The sequence below is a fragment of the Anser cygnoides genome, chromosome 10, assembly GCF_040182565.1.
Source record: "Anser cygnoides isolate HZ-2024a breed goose chromosome 10, Taihu_goose_T2T_genome, whole genome shotgun sequence".
NCBI classification, from domain to species: Eukaryota; Metazoa; Chordata; class Aves; order Anseriformes; family Anatidae; genus Anser; species Anser cygnoides.
The window spans coordinates 1,684,836-1,703,156 of NC_089882.1; the positions used below are offsets into that span (position 1 = coordinate 1,684,836).

The following is an 18,321-nucleotide window of genomic DNA, read 5'->3' on the forward strand; positions in this document are numbered from 1 at the left end:
CCAACTACTGTGCAGTTTTCTCATGCAGTGGTACCCTAGCCCACAGAGAACAGCAGAAGAAATTGGAACAGGAAAAAGTAAAAGACAGTAAAATAATGAAAAAAAATATATAAAAACAGAAAGCAAAATTCCTCAAAACATACCACAGTTTTTAAAACCTTTTCCCCTTTTGATGCAAATGACAGAAATTCATTCCACCGAGTCAGAACTGGTCTCCAACAAACCAGTGACGTCACTTTCAAGTGTGCAAAAGCTGCAGTTGCACTAATGTGGGATCTATGTACTGACTTAAAGAGCAGTGAGGAAGGAGCATCTTGGTCATCCAGAGAGGGGAACTCATTCATTCCTTGCAGTAGAACTCCTGTTACATCACTGCTGAATGATTTTATCAGACCAGGTGAAAACATGTAATAATTTCTGATATTACTTGGGCTTTGGCCTCACTACCTCCTCCTTTTCATTTTCTCACAAGTCATTCCTAGCAATAGTGAATACAATCCATGATCCAAAGTCCAATCGAATCCACTGAGACTTAGGCAGCCTTATTCATGTCCAACAAAATTAATAAATTCTAGTTTTTCTTCATTGCACTTTCTGACAAGACTCGGCAGGTAAAACCCTTACCTTCTGTTTTTATCTTTAGAGCAGTCCTAACCAAAGCAAACAAAGTAGCATTGAACATGACGGTTCCATCACTGTTCAGTGGCATATTCATGGCTACTAACCTCTGTGAAGGAGAAAAGAAAAATGTTCAAAAAAACAAACGCCTGTAACATTCATTTCTGAAAAGCTGACATAATCAAAGAATAATATCCACTGAGAGGAGTAAAAATTCTGTAACTTTTCAAAAAACATTGAGCCTTCTATCCAAGCTGTCTATAATAAACACCCAATATTGCTTATTTCTGATACTAATCATATGTATGCTTCTACAAACGATAAAACTGCCCAATAGTTTTCATAGGTAATTTTTATTGAGCTAATCAGCAGACATTGAAGCAATATCAGGGACATATGCAGTTATTCAAAAGCATGCACTCCAGTTGCACTCATGTTCCAGGCTTCCCATGGAGTGCTCCAGCCTCATGCTCCATGAAGAACCACAGCACCAGGTCTGGCTTGCATAAACTGATTCATTTCTCAGGTGACTCTTCAATAATGCTGTGCATGTTTTATGCTATTTACATAGAATTAGTGCAAAAGTGATTTTCTTCTTTGGATTAGCCTCTTCATTAGAATTCCTTAAATACATTAATAATTGTTCATCTCCTTTGTGTTGCTTTTCAACTTTTATATTACAATGTAATTTATCCTCATCCAGATTACACACTGTGCTTAACAAGTTCTACTTGAAATTTCTGCTAATTTTCAGTCTTCTCACTTCTGGACATTGTTTGGACATTGTTATTCATTTCTGCGTGGTTTATCATCTTGCAGTCCACACCCTTCAAACTCAGATCTATGTTTCACATGCAGCAAACATTCCATGAATGCAACTGTAAAAGTACTATATCAAAACTTAATTGCGAACTAAAGTAAACTACCACCCTCTTCTCCCTGGGACTAAAGAGAAACCAGAAATGTCACTGGGTCACCAGCAATGCTGGGCTGAGGTAGCTCATATATGCCACAATAATAGATTGATAGATTTACAGACCAACTCCTTTTGATGCTCCTTTTGATTTTGATGCTCTGTAAAGAATTTCATGTTGACAAAAGCTACTCAAATGGGTACACTGAAGGAAATGACACTGATTTTGCTGCTTTAAGTTAAACCTGCATAAAGCTGGGAAAACCTGAGTGGAGGACACCTTGTGAATAGACAGGTTTACTGTGCGTACAGAACACACATTTCGCAGAATTGAACGAATGAATGAATAAACTGTGAAAGAAGCCTACAAAGGAAATAGGGTAAAACCTACCTTGCAGGCCACTCGGTGAGGGCATAATTTGCCAAAACCAAGTGGTGGCTGAATGCGTCTCAGTAACGTAACCACATCAAGATGCTTTATTCTTCCCCTAGAACCGACACATATCAATTACCAAATACCAAATATGCATGCATTCTCAAAGAATATACTATGCTATGCTTTTATTGTTTCTATCAGATAAATCTTACCAGAGAAATGCTCTAACTTACTTTGCCTCAGGGTCGTATTCTGACCATATCCTTTTGAACTCATCCAAATGATGTGGACCCAGGATGGACCAGTCACGTGTCAAATAATCAAAGTTATCCATAATGACAGCCACAAATAAATTTATTATCTAAACAAAAGCAATTAAGAACACAGATCTACTGGAATTTTTTGGAAATACAAATATTTTCAATAAATAACTTTATAAGATAGGAGTTTTAGAATTCAAATAATTTAATAAATTAATAAATAATGATTTTTGGCAAATAACATTGAATATCACAAAAAAATACTTGCTGACCTTTTAACTGCTTAACTGGAACTATCAAGAAATCAAATGACAAGAGTGTGATTCTGTTGTATAATACTCAGTCTTTGACATAGGCTTTTGAATGTTTTTGTCTCTCTTCCTTGACTTGCCAGATCAAAGAATGGATCCAACACGTTTGACACTGTGTAGATTTCAGGAAACACCTTTTATATTCATAGGATTCACTGACATGACATTGAGACTTCTGCCTATGTTTCATCAACATAAAAGATGACACAAGAGAAGGGGTATGTTTACAGTGGTCCAGGATTCTGTTTGACCAATCTCCTTTTGCAAGGAGAACAGTACTGAGAAAAGAACAAATCAACCAGCTTAGCCAAGACACCTGCAATGAGGAAAAAGGGATTTCTGCAGATTGTTTTAGAGCAAATAATTCATTATGCCATCATTAGGAAGAAAGTTTATAGTTTGCATCTTGTGCACCACAATCTGAGCACACTTTGTAGAGATACATATCCAAATTCTGATGTTTATATAATACTAATAAGTCAAATGAACTGCAACTTCATTATTAATGAATATTTAATGACATTATTGAAAAATGCATTAAATAATAGCTGATGAAAAGAAGGTTAACAGCTTTCAAATGTCCAAGGAGCCATTTCCTGTATACAGGGAGGCCTGTAGTCTGAAGAACATCTTGCGCATGAGAATTTATTAGCCTTAAGTATAAGATACAGGATTTAGGAGTGTGTATGAAAAATACAACCTTGCAAAAATATTTTAGCGATAGGATTCTAAATTCTTCTCTGACCCTACTACTCTTTTAGTTGAGAAGAAATTCAAAATGTTAAAACTTATTTCTGCTAATAAGCACAAGCTGAACTCACCAAAAATGCACAAAGCATGTAAAAACTGATAAAATAAATGATGGCAAAATTGCTTCCACACGTGTACTCTTCCCCTGGATTATAATCAGATTCTGGATCACAGCGTTTTCCAGGCAAACATGCCAGCATGATTTCCTGCCAGGCTTCTCCAGTTGCACACCTTCATAAGGTCACAAAGAGAATTAAGTATTATTTGATCAAAATTAAGAAGAATGTATTAATTTGTTACATTCTGATAAAATGTTTGGAGCTGTACATGCATAAATGTGAAGACAGGCCTCAAACTCCTCAGAGCACAAATTAATTAGAAATTACAGAGCATGTTTCAGAAATGACAAGTTTAGATCTGACACTGCAGGCAAAATTTATAAGGTACACTAGTACACCAGAAAGCCTCACATGTAAAAATTTGAACTCCAAACTGTCATTTACAAGTTAAATACCTATTGCAGTGGGGTTGCTGTGTATGGAAGTGGATATATTGTATAACAAAACTGTAATAAAAGTTAAAAGTTGTGTTGCTTTTTTCTCTCCATGGCTGAGGAAATGTTTGTCTCTTGTTTCTGCTGTTGCCTTTTTTTTTTTTTTCCTATAGTTGGGTAATGCCTGTATACACACCTGTGATTTCAAATACTTAAAAACAACCACTTACCTATGACCTAGTTGTAAAGGCAAGTCTTCACATGCATAAAGTGACTTAGCTCTCTCATTGGGCCTACAGATACAGAGCATTGTAGCTAACTACAGATGTTGAACCTATGGGATTCTAAGTTCGTTTTTTCAGTAATACACTCTCTCCCTCTTTTACCTTCAGCTTATTTTCTGGGGATAGTCAATCATCTTATGCAATATGATAGGAATTTTTCCACAAGGCAGAACTGGAAAATGATTTGGGTTAGCTTATGGTTTTTATTTCCCTCCCAACATCCCAAAAGTTTTATTTGAAGCTTTTCTAAATTAAATAATGAAACCTGAGATAAACATCCAAAGCAATATGAGAGCAATGAACTGAAAGAAGGGGTCATCTGAGAACTGTATTTTTTGCTCAGATTTTTAAGTAAATTGTTTTTAACAGAGGATAAAGTGTACTTTTGAAACAAAATAAGGCTGTCTATGAATTAGTGATCTATAATGTGTTTTGCATATGCAGATGTTCTTCTGCATATCTCATAAACAAATTCAGTTTTGGCTTAGATCCACAGTGAATGTGGGAGAACTGTCACATCTGATGATACATTTTGGTTGAGAGTCAACTAACAAGCAATGCAGAAGGCCTAGATGAAACCACAGCACTCCTGGCAAAGGTTTACCCTGTTCTCAAGCTCTCTACTAATGAAGATTCCATAATCCCCCAGGATCATTTACACCAAGGTTTAGTTACTTTTATTATCAGTAGGTTTTTCCTGCTGATATCTCCCTTCTGAAAGCTACACCCCACTACTTCTTGACATCTCTTTGGAAAATATAAAGAACGGATTATTTTTTTCACCTTTGCAACAACCTTTCCTTTTTTTTTTCTTTTTTTTTTTTTTTTTTTCAAACCATCATGCTAGCTTGCCTGTGCTTCCACAGAATAAAATAAGGGCATAGTCTTTTTCACCTTCCCCAACACCTGCAGAGAGCCATCAGAGCTGGCTATTTAGGCTCCACCTGAAGACAGTTCCTCCACAAATGCACTGTTCCGTAATAGCTGTAATGACTTCAGGCCTGCAGCACCTGATTAGAGCCCTGCTGTGCCAGCGGACACTCAGCATACAGCTGTAGAGAGTACATGCTTGCTATAGGAAATTGCTTCTTACTTGCAGACACATTTTGAACAAATCCACAGCAGAAGGGTTACAGACATTTCATACAGACCATTGAAACGGGATGCATTAAGTAAGAGTTCAGGTTTACTCACCTGAAGAGGAGCAGCACGGCTTGGGGGAAAGTCTGAAAATTGTTGTTTCTGTTTATTTGATTGTTGTCCCTCATGGCCACTTTTCCAAATACCTACAGAAAAACAGGATTTTGACTTTCATCCTAGCAACCTGTACTGGGAGAAGCTATAGCCATTGTAGTCTAAACCAGCTTCAGGATGTATGAAAAGCACTTTCACAAATGTACTTACTCTTTTGAGTAAGTCTTGAGATTTTTCCTGATAATGTAAATGCAGTAAATATATCACAACTACAAGATAATTGTTCATTTTAATTTGGCATCATTAAGTCATTATAACACTAATACCTTCTCCTGTATTGTAGGTGACAAAATATTTGCTTTAGGCTGGCACCTAGAGTCCTCGAGTAAGATTAAAACCCCACTAAAACAGATATTGTGCATACCTGTAGTAAGAAATGCTGTTCTGAAAACCTTGAATCTAAACAGACAAATTAGATGCAAAAATGGAAGCCAAAGCATAGAGTCCCAGCCTGAGCATTTTGTCCCAGCCAGAGATGGAAATTTGTTCACTTCTCCAAAATTAAACTGCAATTCCTTGGTCGCAAGACCATTCTTTTTCCTCACATTAATACACTGATATTGTCTTACAGTACAGTAAGGGCTGTTATTTCATTTTGAGAGATTAAGGTCACTGTGCTCTGTATACATGCTGCTGGACTGTAAGGATGTAAGCTCTTTTCAGATTAAAAAAAGAAGATTAAGAATCAGGAAGCAAATCTACTCTCCATATCATGTTTCCTCATCTCATCATGTTTAATTAGGGCTTCCCTTTGAGTTGGTTTGGGAACCTTACAACTCTGAGATCAAAAGAAAACCTTTTTCTAATCCTTAGCTAGATTCTTTTCCTAGTTCTATTTTTTTCTCATGGAAGACAGGAGAAAAAAAAAAAAAGGCCAGGATTTTAATGCCATATTCCCCAAACAAATCTATAGTAAAGAAGCCATGCATTCTTTCATACATTCATGCACAGGAAGAATAAACCTCACAGTGTGTGAAAGAGGAATGGCTCCCCTCAGCAAATCAAGATACTATAAGCTCACACCCAGTTCTCTTTTATCTTTTTGGATTTTCTGACTGCCAAAATCATAGCCAATAAAAGTTTTCTACATTACTCTGAAAGCTCTGCCTCATACATAGCATCACTATCAAAGGAACATTTCAATAAGCACTTTGGTTAACCGGTCTCAGAGTAGCCAACACTGAGCTTTTGTGTAATACTAAGGAAAAAAAAAAAAAACAAAAAAAACCCTATAATTACCTGCATTCCAATGACAGCATAGATGAAGAACAGCATGGCTATCAGAAGGGCAACATAAGGCAGAGCCTAGGAAAGGGACAGGTGCATTGTCTTTTAATAATTTCACACCATAATTTCAATTTACATTTACAAAATTTCTCTGTACACCACAGGCCTTCCCAGGGGTTTTCTTCTTATGCAAGTGCTTAACATGTTATTTATTACCTGTCACTCTTAATATTCTGCCACATGAACATGAACTTCATTATATTTTAAATTACTTCTGCCAGTAATCCAGGGGGAAGAGCCATCTTTACCAGTTTTAGATTTTATTTTCATTACTACTTCTGACAAAACAAATGTACTTCCCACTATACTACATTAACTTCACATTCTTCAGAATTTTCAGGAGACAGGATTGAAATATCTATTTGCTACACTTATGAAATCAGTTTTATACAAACAAAAGATTAAATTTCTCTTTTGTAGTCATATAATAAAAACACGTGGAAGTAAAAGACCTGTGTGTGTCAAACCTGTATTTTTTTTAATTTCACAAAAAATTCTTTTTAGACATACCAAATAATTTCTTATGAAGTATTGTAAAAATCTCACTGTAACAGTTAAACTTATATGACAAAGAATGACCCTTGGTCTCACAGAATTAACTGGCAAAGTTTCTTTTAGCATTAACATGCAAATGTATTTATAAATGTAATTACTGCTAGCATGAATTTCAAAAGAAATACTATTTGCACTCTACAATGTATTATATCACAAAAATTGGTATGTAAATAGTTGTAGTAATTAAGCAACCTTAAATAAATTTTGCTAACCTGAAATGACTTAATAAATGTCCACAATAAAGTTCTGATTCCTTCTCCTCTGCTAAGCAGCTTCACCAACCTCATCACCCGGAAAAGACGGAAAAAAGTGATGGAGATTCTAGCGCTGTCTTCGGAGTTCTGAAGAGTATCATGGAGAAGTCAAACCAAATACAAACTCAAACATGCAACACTTCCAGATAAACAACATCAAATGCAAAGGTGGAAGAGGTAAGATTTGAAAATGTATCTTGAGGACCTTTTCCCCTTGATAAGAATGATATGAAAGGAAAAATTACATGCTAAAAACACAAGACCTGTAGAAATGCTTCACACATCACATGCATTTCCAAGTTTTCTGGTTTGTTAATAAGGATCATATTGGGTTTGTTTGTAGTAGACTTCAATAGTACACTGACAACAAATGCAAACCACTGCATACACCTTTGTAGTAGGACAGTTATGAAAAATACATAAAAAATTGGTGGAAAATAGAGACATGGTAAAAAGAATAAACTCAAGTAGAGGTAAAACCACTGGGGTCAGTTTACTAATCTTACCCCAGACTCATCAGCTGTGACTGTTTCAGTTGGCTTTGGCTTTAAGAAATTAAGAACATTAAATATTAAAATCAAGATCAAAAAATCAGCTTCACCATAAACAGAAGGAAGGACATTTTTCACTTCTAACTGTAAATGAACATCTTTCAACTCAATGTATTTCCTGAACAGAACATTAAGTACTTATTAAAACCTTCCCTTAGCATTTCATGTTGGCTGACACACTAAAACATTGTTGGTGACTCATTAAATCTGGTAGTAAGAACATGTTTAAGAGAGTCTACGTAAACTAAATACAAAATAAAATGCCTACTCCCATGGTAAGCCAGTCTAAATTAGACACAAATTTCCATGGTTGTATGAAACTAGCAGTAAGCCTTACGTAAAACTCAAGAACAAAGCTTTGGGGTCAAACTGGCTTTTCAAGGTCCTTTTTCCAATGTGATTTTTTTTTGAAAGTTGATTACTCCATCACTGGAATCTAACCATATTCAAGAAATTGTTGTTTTATATCACATCAAGAGTTCTTTTAAAGCAAAGTAATACACGTGAGTTAATTCATTCATTGATGAGCATCAGGCCAGGCGGTGCTTAAGAAGGACAGATTTTTCACTCAGCTGAAGTGGCAGACAAACATTTTTAGCACAGTAACACAAAAGCTAACTCTCCCATGGGGGTGCAAATGAGAAGGCAAAATTTGGAGTCTCTCATCACCTAGAAAGTACCTGTACATTTGAGGTGGTATAACAGGATTGGGCATGGAGAAAGGGTTTCAGGATTTAATTGACCCCTTTGAACAGATCTGTACAACCTGCATAAGCTACAGGTAGGGGAGAGGGGCATACCAACTTCTTGTTCAGAGCCAAACTCTACGTCCTGTGAAGAAGAAACTCACTTCTCTTTTTAAAATGTCTCTGTTTATCTGTCTTTGGAGAAACTGTCCCAATATCCTAAATGGCCAGACACTTAGGCAAAGCAGCTAGCAAAGCTTACAGGACCACATGTCCATGCTTGCTTGTGCACGGACAGATTCACTGCAGCTTCTTCAAAACTGGATGGAAAAGTCTTTAAAAACTTCATAGCACTAGCAAAAATGGAATTTAGGAGGTTAGATCCAAGTGATGGCTCTTACCCTCTTGTCTAAAATGTACACCTTTTTCAAGTGGCACTTCTCAACAATTAGGGTCACATACAGTGGCAGTAACCGTGATGCCTCCCCAGTGCTGCTTCCAACACACTGAGGATGCATCGGGCACACTCTCAGTGCCACACTTATCTTTGAGACTGAGTAAAATCTCAAGCCTTGCTGTTACCTAGGATAAGACCCAGAGGGAAAGAAGGGAACAGAGAGCAGATGAGTCTTTTGAAAATACTAGCAATATACCATACAAACATATTATGGTAAAATAATAATAACAACAAAAGAATAGGTAGCACTTTCTTGAATCCAGATCATTAACAGTATTTATTAAAAGACTAATTGTTTTATTTGTTACTTTTTTTTCAAAACATATGTAACGAAGGTATCAAAAGTGGCTAAAAAAATGAGGTAAAAATAACCATTCGTTCAACTATATGTAATCTCTATATATGCATTACTGCCCTGCTAGGATTTCAGTATTTTCTGAAACAGTTCTAAAACTGTTTTAGGGGTTATTACTAAAGCAAGGCATTAATGTTAACAAGAACCCAGATCTCATCATTAGACTTTAGTAAGCAGACTTTAGTAAGTTTGTAAAATCAGCTATCATGTCTAAGCTTTGTAAGCACTTGTATAAAACACATACAAATAAAATGCTGTCAATAAAAGAGAGTTGCTGCATTAGAAGTGCCCTGCATATTTCAACAATTTGAAATAAAACTACCAAAATATTGATTAAGGAGAAATCCATAATCACAAACATCATAGATGCCAAAATATCACAAACATCATAAATGTCAAAACACCACACAATGCTTAAACAATCTTACAAGGCTGTCTAACTACATCAGCAATAAACCTGTACTAGTGCACACAGACCCACATTATTACTGATTTTTCGGTACAGAAATAATTCCTCTTTATCTGAAACTTTTAAAGAAAACAGGTTTCATTACAACTTCTGCAGACGAGGCCTGAAATTTCATATTAATCTCTAATAACTGGCATGCTGAGACAGATAGTCCTAATCATTAATCAAATTAATTAGCATTCAATATTTTGTGTTATCAAAAATTAAATGAAGTATTTGACAGAAAGAGAGCATATTAAATTACAACATCTTCACAAGCTGGCACTAAAAGAATGAAATAAAATGCTGGATTTTGCATTTGGGATCTTTCCCCACTAGAACGATTGGGCCCCAATAATCTAGGAATGGTATTAGGATAACAATGTATAATGGAATATATAATATCAGAATAAGCATACTTTAGTCCTACAGATTTTTAATTTTGTTCCAAATGAAAAAAAAAATGAAGAAAGCACATGCATTAAGATCACTGGATTTGGTTGTTAAAAAACTCATAAAAGGAAGAATAGGTTAAAAAAAATACAACTTTTTCTGCATATTATGTTTTTAATAAATGCCTAATTCCCAGTTTTTACACTGCAGACAGAGATCAGATTACCAAAACTGCATGTGAACAGTTCTACTTCCCACTGCAAGTGCTCAGGAGTGATGAGTGTAAAAGCCATTTTTATTTTTATTTATTTTTTTTTTACTTGATGGCTGATCACCTGCTGTTGGGCAGTGGTAGGATGTCAAATGCAAGCAGTAAGAGCAGGCCAGGAAAATGCCCTGTTCACAAAAGAGAAATTGTGCAAAAACACCGGGGTGTTGAGATGGGGACAGATGTTAGAAACAAAGAATGAAAACAAACTCCTGGTATCTGAGGAGTATTTTCCACTGGAGATGAAAACATCAAACTTCTGCCCATCATTGGCCAACTGTTTTGGGTACTGACATTTTAAAGTGAGCGTATCTAATTTTTTACCCTCTCTGGCACTTCCCTCTGATAATACATCAGCTCAGTTCACATTATGAATAATAATTCCAATTAATTTAGTATACTGACAGACCAGAAGCAATATTCATACTTATTTACAAAGGAAATGCTAATCTAAGAGATAAATTAACATTTGTTTATGTTGAGCCGGCACCAGTAATAATAACATCTGGGAAACTAAGTTTTTGACACAATTTTCAGTAACAGAGAGATTGACAATAACAGTGAACATCTGCTACCTCCAGATAAGGAAAAAAAACATACTATCCAAACACAAACTTATTTACAACTTCAGTAATATTGCTTAACATGTACACACACAAGTAGGTGGCACATTATGTAGGAAAAGTATTGAATAGAATCGAGATGGAGCAGGTTGAGCAGAGTGTCTGGAAGACAGTTGCTGACAGGACTGCAAGTCCAAGTGTTTTTTGTGGCCAGGCTGTGCCTACAAACTGCACTCCCCTCACCTTCCAGCAATGATTCCAATACTACCCGTGTCCCAGACATGGGCGCTGGCTGGCCATTCTCATATTTTTTGTCCCCCGTGGGACTACATGATTTTGAAGATGGCAGCTGTGCTTCTGGCATCACTGCTAAAAGTCTGGTAATGGGCACGAGGTTAGAGCAGAGCTAGAATATTTATTTTTATATGAGCAGCTTCTGCTTTCACCCCTTGCCCAACAGATGCACTGCGATGGGGTAAACGAGGACAGAGACTGGCTTAATTATTCTCCTTTCTGTCAGCCATGTGCCAGCTACACTGAGAGCCTAGTTCAGCAAAGCACCTCATCTCTCTGTAAATTTAAGCCACTTCTTAAATACTTCAAATAGACTCTAAATCAGTAATATATATTCATTTTTCTTAATCACAGCTTAACACAGCAGTTTTCTTCCCAAAATAATCCTAACCCTCAAAAAAGATTAACCAATGATCAGCCAAAATTTTTGATTCACTAATTAAAATGTTTGCAACCTGCTGGTATTTATTGTTGCTTACAAAAAATTTAGCACGTTTCCTAAACTGTAATTCCTCTTTCCATCTCTTCATATTGCAACTAAAGCTCCAAATAAACAACCTAACTTTGGAAAAGCTTCAATGTCAAAACTGTGATCAGTGTGAAACTGATTGCATCATGCATTGGAAGCAAACCATAGTGCTGTGTTTAAGGAAAAAATAAAAATAAAATAATAGTTAAAAAAAAAACATGGTGCAAAACTGTGGATGTTAGTAGGCAGTTCTGATCAAATATTTCTTGTTACATTTTGTGCCAAAGTGTACTACAGTATGCAAAGCAAATTAACACATAATGATGATGGAATCACGATTGCAAATATAGCAGGAAATATGCAAATGACAAATACATACAATGACAGTAACATACACAGGAAAGCATTCAGGTTGCCAAAATATCTTCAGAAACATGTAGTGTATGTGCGCCTATGTATGTACACATGATTCCTTCAGAGAATAATTACTGGGATTCAAATTTGCTACTAAGTAATTAGTAGTAATTCTTATCACTCTCTGTATTCCCTGTTCAACATGAATCAAATGCCCATATGCATCATTTAATAAAAACTTTGAGTCAATGTGAAGTACCCCAAGATAGTAGATTAAGAAGCATATTTTTCCTCGTTTCCTAGAGTATTTAATACTCTAAATTCGTAACATCTGCTGATGACATGGGATACTGTTCTCATAACAGTCCAAAAAATATTCAGTTGTACAATAACTAAATTGTCAGTATTAACATCTTCATGGAAGCAATTCCAAAACTGGAATCCAGAATCTCTTACAGGAGGTGGATGTGAGTTATGGAAGAGCGAGCCCCAGCCATCCCAGCAGACGCTCCACAAGCAGCCTAGCAAACAAAAAGTCTCCCACTGTCCTCAAGTCAGTGTTACACACTGCATAGTGCTGAAATGGTGACAATTTGGTTCCTTCCTGCCAAATGACAGAATATCTGATTCTGGTTTTGCAAGAGACATTTTTTGGTCGATCTCGTTGCTACTAACCACTGTTAGCTGTTACGGTAGTGTAAGCACTGAGTAAGTCTCACATGTTTACAGTGCTGAGCTCCATATGAATAGATCTTTCTGAGGAGCTCAGGAGGAAGATATCAATGCTCTTCTTTGAAGTCCTACTTCAGCAAAGAACCTGAATCTTACTGAACTTGAAGCATAAGATTAGGTTCACAGGGGCTGCATAAAACATTTTCACAAATGAAAAGGAAAGTGAACTCTCCGTCATTTTCTTGACATTTTGGCAGCACATGAATGGTAAAAGAAATATAAAAAAAAAATGTGAATCAAAACCTCTGCATCTACTACTGTATATCAGTGTGATCATGCCTTTAAGTCATCCAGTGCTGGTCATCCAAATGGTTTCTGAACCATCAAATATGAAGATAATTTTTGTACAGTCAGACCAGGTTGAACCATGCCTATTATTTCCATTTAAGAGCTTATTCATTTACTCGGAATTTATTTCCACTTATTTCTCTCTCATTGCCTTAAGTTAAGGATGTTCATCTCCCAGAGTGGGCTGACCACATATTGAGTCTCACAACCACCACCCTGTTTTTTTTTTTCTTTTTTTTTTTTTAACTTAAAAGGAACCATTTTTACGACCACACAAGATCTTGTGTGTCATGTGAAATTTTTTAAAAACAAAAGGTTACAAAAAAGCCAAAGTAATTATATAGATTTTAGTAGTGCTTTTAAATTTTGTATTTCTATTCCATATATATATTTACTTATATATACTTGCCTCTAAAAATTTCTAAAAATAAAATGAACATGAAAACCAATTAGGCTCATAAAAAAAACTGGTTAAAGGAAAGGATATTAAATGACCAAAAAAAAATCATAGAAAATAGTGTGTTGCCAAAATATATGTTGCTCTGAGGTGGTTCATTTCTGGAGCCGGTCACTGATCCAGTCCTTGAGGATGCTAAGCAGTCCTGTAAATTGCTGAACACCTTAAATACACTGATTTTTATGGGCACTGAGATATTCAAAGCACAGTAATTTCCTGGATAACGTGTAAATGAGAGGTTACTGGATCAGAAGAATCAGCCTCAGGGCACCATACACATTATCATAAAATTTCAAAAAAAAAAAGAAAAGGAACAGCAAAATAAAAAGAACACAATTTCCAAAACCTAATACTGAAATCAAGGAGATATGTAACTAGAAAGTCTAACCCACTCACTTGAAAAAAACTGGGTCAGATGCAATATTGTTAAAATTGCTGGCCTTTGGAATTAGTCTGAACGTATACAGCTAAAATGTCACAACGAGGTCAAGTTGTTCCCACCGCATGAGGCAGTTATGTACGCAAATCAATAAGAATGTTTAATTCATCTCAAGTCTCTGTACATTATTTTAGGTATTCACATCTTTTAAAATCTTCATTTATACCAACCAACTAAGAGGACTGCAACTTGATCAATTTCAACGGCAACAAGATCTGGGTTTACATCAGTGCTAGCAGATTACACTGTTTCAGACCAGCCCTCAAACAAGGCTGAGCTTCCTCAGTTTAAGTAGTTTCTCTGCTGGGAATTTTTACAGGTGCCATTTCAATGGTGCCTGAAATCCCATTGAAAACAAAGCCTTGTTAGCATCTTAGCAGAGCTGTGGATTTCCCAGGATCACTGTCATTGTTAGATAAAAGTACGGATGGAATAGTATATTTCCAAATGCTGAAGAAAATATTGAGAAAGAGATTCTAAAACACTAAATTTGTATTACACAAACTGACACAAAACTAATGAAGTAGGAATAATTCAACAGAATCAAAACAATAAAAGTCATTAAAGAAAGTTCCCTGGATACTGCAGTATACACTGTTTCATGCTGAAAATGGGAAATCAAGCCCAGAATTATATTGAAACTGAAAAACACTCATCACTTGCACAAACAAAGCACAAAAAAAAGTGAAAAAAGACCAGAAACAGACAATACTTAGTACACAAACAGTCTGCTGTGCAGTGCTCAAAAACATCAAAGATAAGCCTTTTGTCTGGTGAGTATAGTATGAAAAAGTAAGAAATGCAGTGCTAATTCTTGACTGTGGGGTGTATTTTAGCTGAAGATCACTACTTGATCTCCAGAGTAGTTTCAAGACAACTGAGTGAATCACTAAAAAGTCCGTGTTCATCACAGCTGAAAGCTCAGCAGTGATCAGTTACAAGTAATGCTGTCGAATTAACACTGTCCATACAGCAATAAATGCAAGGACATCTATAATTGCAAAGGTACATTTTGAGCTATTTTTCAATGTCTTCACAAGTAAGGACATTAGGGACAGCAATTCTTAATGAGTAGGAGTACCACTCCTTCATTTTCTTTCCAGTGATGCAGTCAGTCATGAGACTCTTGATCAACTTAACATAAAATCAGTAAATAAAATTTAAGGTGAATCAGGCTTAAAATTATTTTGATTGTGATTATTCTTTGAGCTGGCTGTATGTGGAATTTGCAGCTGTATAAAGGAATTTGAAGTCCTTAGTGAGAAAATAAACTGCGTGTACACTTGAAGGCATTCTGCCATCTTAAAAATAAATAAATAAAAGAATACATTTGTTTTCTATATTTGTGTGAAATGTATTTATAATATGTATTATTATGCTTACCAAATAGACTAGAACCTAAGAAGTTTAAAAACTATGCACATCACTGTTTCTCAGCAGCAGCTATTGCAGTTAATTGATGTTATCGAGGCCAAAGCTAATATGAACAGAAGGGAGACCTGTATGGGCACAGTATGAGAACTGTCTCCTTTGGCAAGCAGCCATATCCTTTCTTGTCTACTCAATTCTGCCTCACCAAGGCCCACACTTTTGCCAGTAGCCTGTGCTCAGCACCTGATCCAGGCAACTGTGAAGCCCCCGGTCACTTGCGGAAGCAGAGCTCGCAGAGCTATCAGTAGGAAGAAGGGCTGTGGGTGAAGGCTGTGTAAACTCACAGGGATGCCAAAAGTAATCTTCACCAAACCAAAGGAACCAAAACAAACCATCGAAACAAAACCTCAGTCTAGACCAGCCCGAGAAATCCAAGCTCCTGGTCGGGTGGTTTACAGATCACTGATCTGAACGAAGCATTTTAGTTTCATTTTGTTTTGTTTTCTCCTCATCCTGGAACGCCTGGAACAGATCACAGCCTTTTCAAACACAATTTCTACTCCATGTTCCTCAGCAACCTTTTTACTCTGGTATTCACCGTTCCAAAATTAAGTTACTGTCTAACTGAAGGTCAGGGTATCATTTCTGCTATTCACTGGAGCAGTGTGATCCTAAGAATCTGGTTCCTGGCATGAACCACTTTGAAAAATATATTTTAATATGTCTTTTCTCTGAGAAACTGTTTCAATTAAATGGCAGTGATAGCCACACAAAGGATAGCCAACTTAAACAAACAAACAAACAAACAAACAAAACATACAGCATATATTTATTCTTTGAATGCTTTTTAGTTAAGTTAAAATCTGGGCTTTACAGAAGTGCTATATAGTGTTAAGGGTTTGCTCTCTACTTTCTTTTGATAAAAATGTATCTAGAACCAAGCTGTGAACACTCTTAGCAGACTCTTTTTTTGATTTGGTAACTGTATGCAATGCATAGGGCTTAAGAGCCACTGTACACTGGCCCCCACTAACCCTTTGGGTATATCACAACTTTTCTGCCTTGCTTCTCTCAAATATAAGATGGAGATATTGCAATTATATTCACCACTTAAGAGTATTTACTGAAAATTTAAAGTTTTTTCAAAGATGTTGCATATTAACTATCCCTACTGAAAAGAGAGCATTTGGGTAAGTAATAAAATCTATCGGAGAAAAAAAAAAAAAGAATCAAAGAAAAAAAAGAAAGGTATCTAGCAAGTAGTTTACTAAACCAATTTTATGAGGAAAGGAATGTTTTTAGCCAGCTCATAAAGTGGGACTGATGCACAGAAATATGCAATCTTCAAATAAGATAATACCAAGAAACCATCTTATATCTACAGCTTTCTCTGATTAATCTGTTCTTTGATAGCTGTGAACATTGGGGACCTGCATCTTCATGGGTATTTGTGGATAATTTTGTTCTCAGCTTGCCAAGCAGGCAGAATCTCCAGCAGGTGTAATATGCTAACTATACCTGCTGAGTCTGTGCACTCATTGAGCATTTTTGCTTGCTGAGTTGGATACAAGTCTCACTATCTTCAGTCTCCCTTTTTGAGCTCTTAACAAGCACTAAAGAAAACAGGCATTTTCCTCTGAAATTTCATTTTGACTAAAGAAACATGTAAGTATGGACAGCATTTACTCCAGAGCTGTTCTGTGTTTTCTTATCTTTCATTTATCTTTTTCGTCATACAGCTTTCCTTGTTAAAACCAGCAAGTCATATAGAAAATAAGAAAAAATCACAATTTCCCTATCTTTTTGTTGTCCAAATACCTACACACGTAGTGGCCATTAATCAAAATTTTGGTGAAAAGATGGAGTCTTCAAATAATTTTAAGAGTAAATTGAATTTCAAAACATTTACTGAAGTATTGGAAAAGGAAAAAAAAGGGGGAGAGGGGAATAAACATTTTCCATGGCATGGAAGTCCTTATTTTCTCTGTGTACCTTTCTTCCACTACCTCATGAGACCTAGATGCTAAAACCACTTTATAAAACATACCTCCCATGGGAAAAATAAAAAATAAAAAATTATTTCTTAAGCTAAGCCATTAAAGCAACTTACAGATGCTTAAATTATCTGAGTCAAGCTACATACAAAAATCACTAGGCTTTAAATAAAATAGCAATTGAGGCTTCATTTCTTTTTTATATATAAAACTTTTAAAATATTTTCTGAATATAAATAGAAAGATATAATTCCATTGTTTCACTATACTGTGTGCACGTGCAGTTTTACGGGTTTATAGTTCTGTAATAACAGCTTGTATGAACATCTATGTCAATATTTTGGTCTTCAATTTCAGGATAAAGCATACTTTTGTTAAAAAAGAGAATTTGGGGGTATAAAGTTTACATTTTCTGTATTTCTTGATGACAGCAATTACTTTTTAGTGCATGAACAGTTGCTACTTACATTAACTTCTGTTATAGCAATATCAACGACGCTACCAACAACAATTAAGGCATCAAAAGTGTTCCATGCATCAGTGAAATAGTGCTGTTAGGACAAGCATTCAGCAGAAAGACAGCAAGAGAAAAACACAAACAGAAAAAGAGAAGAAAAGGACAGTGTTATAACACAGAAACACTCTAGGCTTCTCTGATGTACCACTATACAATCTTTCCCTTTTCTTAGCTAAAAAAATTGGTAGAAAAAAAAAGGCTATTTATTTCCCATATCAACATAATTGACCTATGACTGGTCTGTACTCAAACTTTAGAAACATCAGATCAAAATCTGTGACTTGTCCAGATGATGGAAATAGTGGGGAGACAGAGAAAGAGAAGTAGGGA

At 35.8% G+C, this 18,321-nt stretch overlaps 1 protein-coding gene across 13 annotated transcripts in view; it reads right to left on the reverse strand.

The window, feature by feature from the left end:
* Nucleotides 1–18,321, reverse strand: part of CACNA1D (calcium voltage-gated channel subunit alpha1 D) — a 185,853-nt gene that overhangs the window by 29,594 nt on the left and 137,938 nt on the right. For 7 of the 13 annotated variants that reach the window (XM_067003174.1, XM_067003173.1, XM_067003172.1 and 4 more), the window contains 9 exons: nucleotides 17,942–18,025; nucleotides 7,862–7,900; nucleotides 7,314–7,442; nucleotides 6,499–6,564; nucleotides 5,200–5,291; nucleotides 3,300–3,459; nucleotides 2,141–2,268; nucleotides 1,923–2,019; nucleotides 625–727 (listed from right to left, as the gene is read on the reverse strand). In XM_067003174.1, the coding sequence (XP_066859275.1) occupies nucleotides 625–727; nucleotides 1,923–2,019; nucleotides 2,141–2,268; nucleotides 3,300–3,459; nucleotides 5,200–5,291; nucleotides 6,499–6,564; nucleotides 7,314–7,442; nucleotides 7,862–7,900; nucleotides 17,942–18,025 (898 nt within the window). The remainder of the gene's footprint in view (nucleotides 1–624; nucleotides 728–1,922; nucleotides 2,020–2,140; nucleotides 2,269–3,299; nucleotides 3,460–5,199; nucleotides 5,292–6,498; nucleotides 6,565–7,313; nucleotides 7,443–7,861; nucleotides 7,901–17,941; nucleotides 18,026–18,321) is intronic. The other 6 variants (XM_067003175.1, XM_067003178.1, XM_067003184.1 and 3 more) reach the window with 2 other exon arrangements.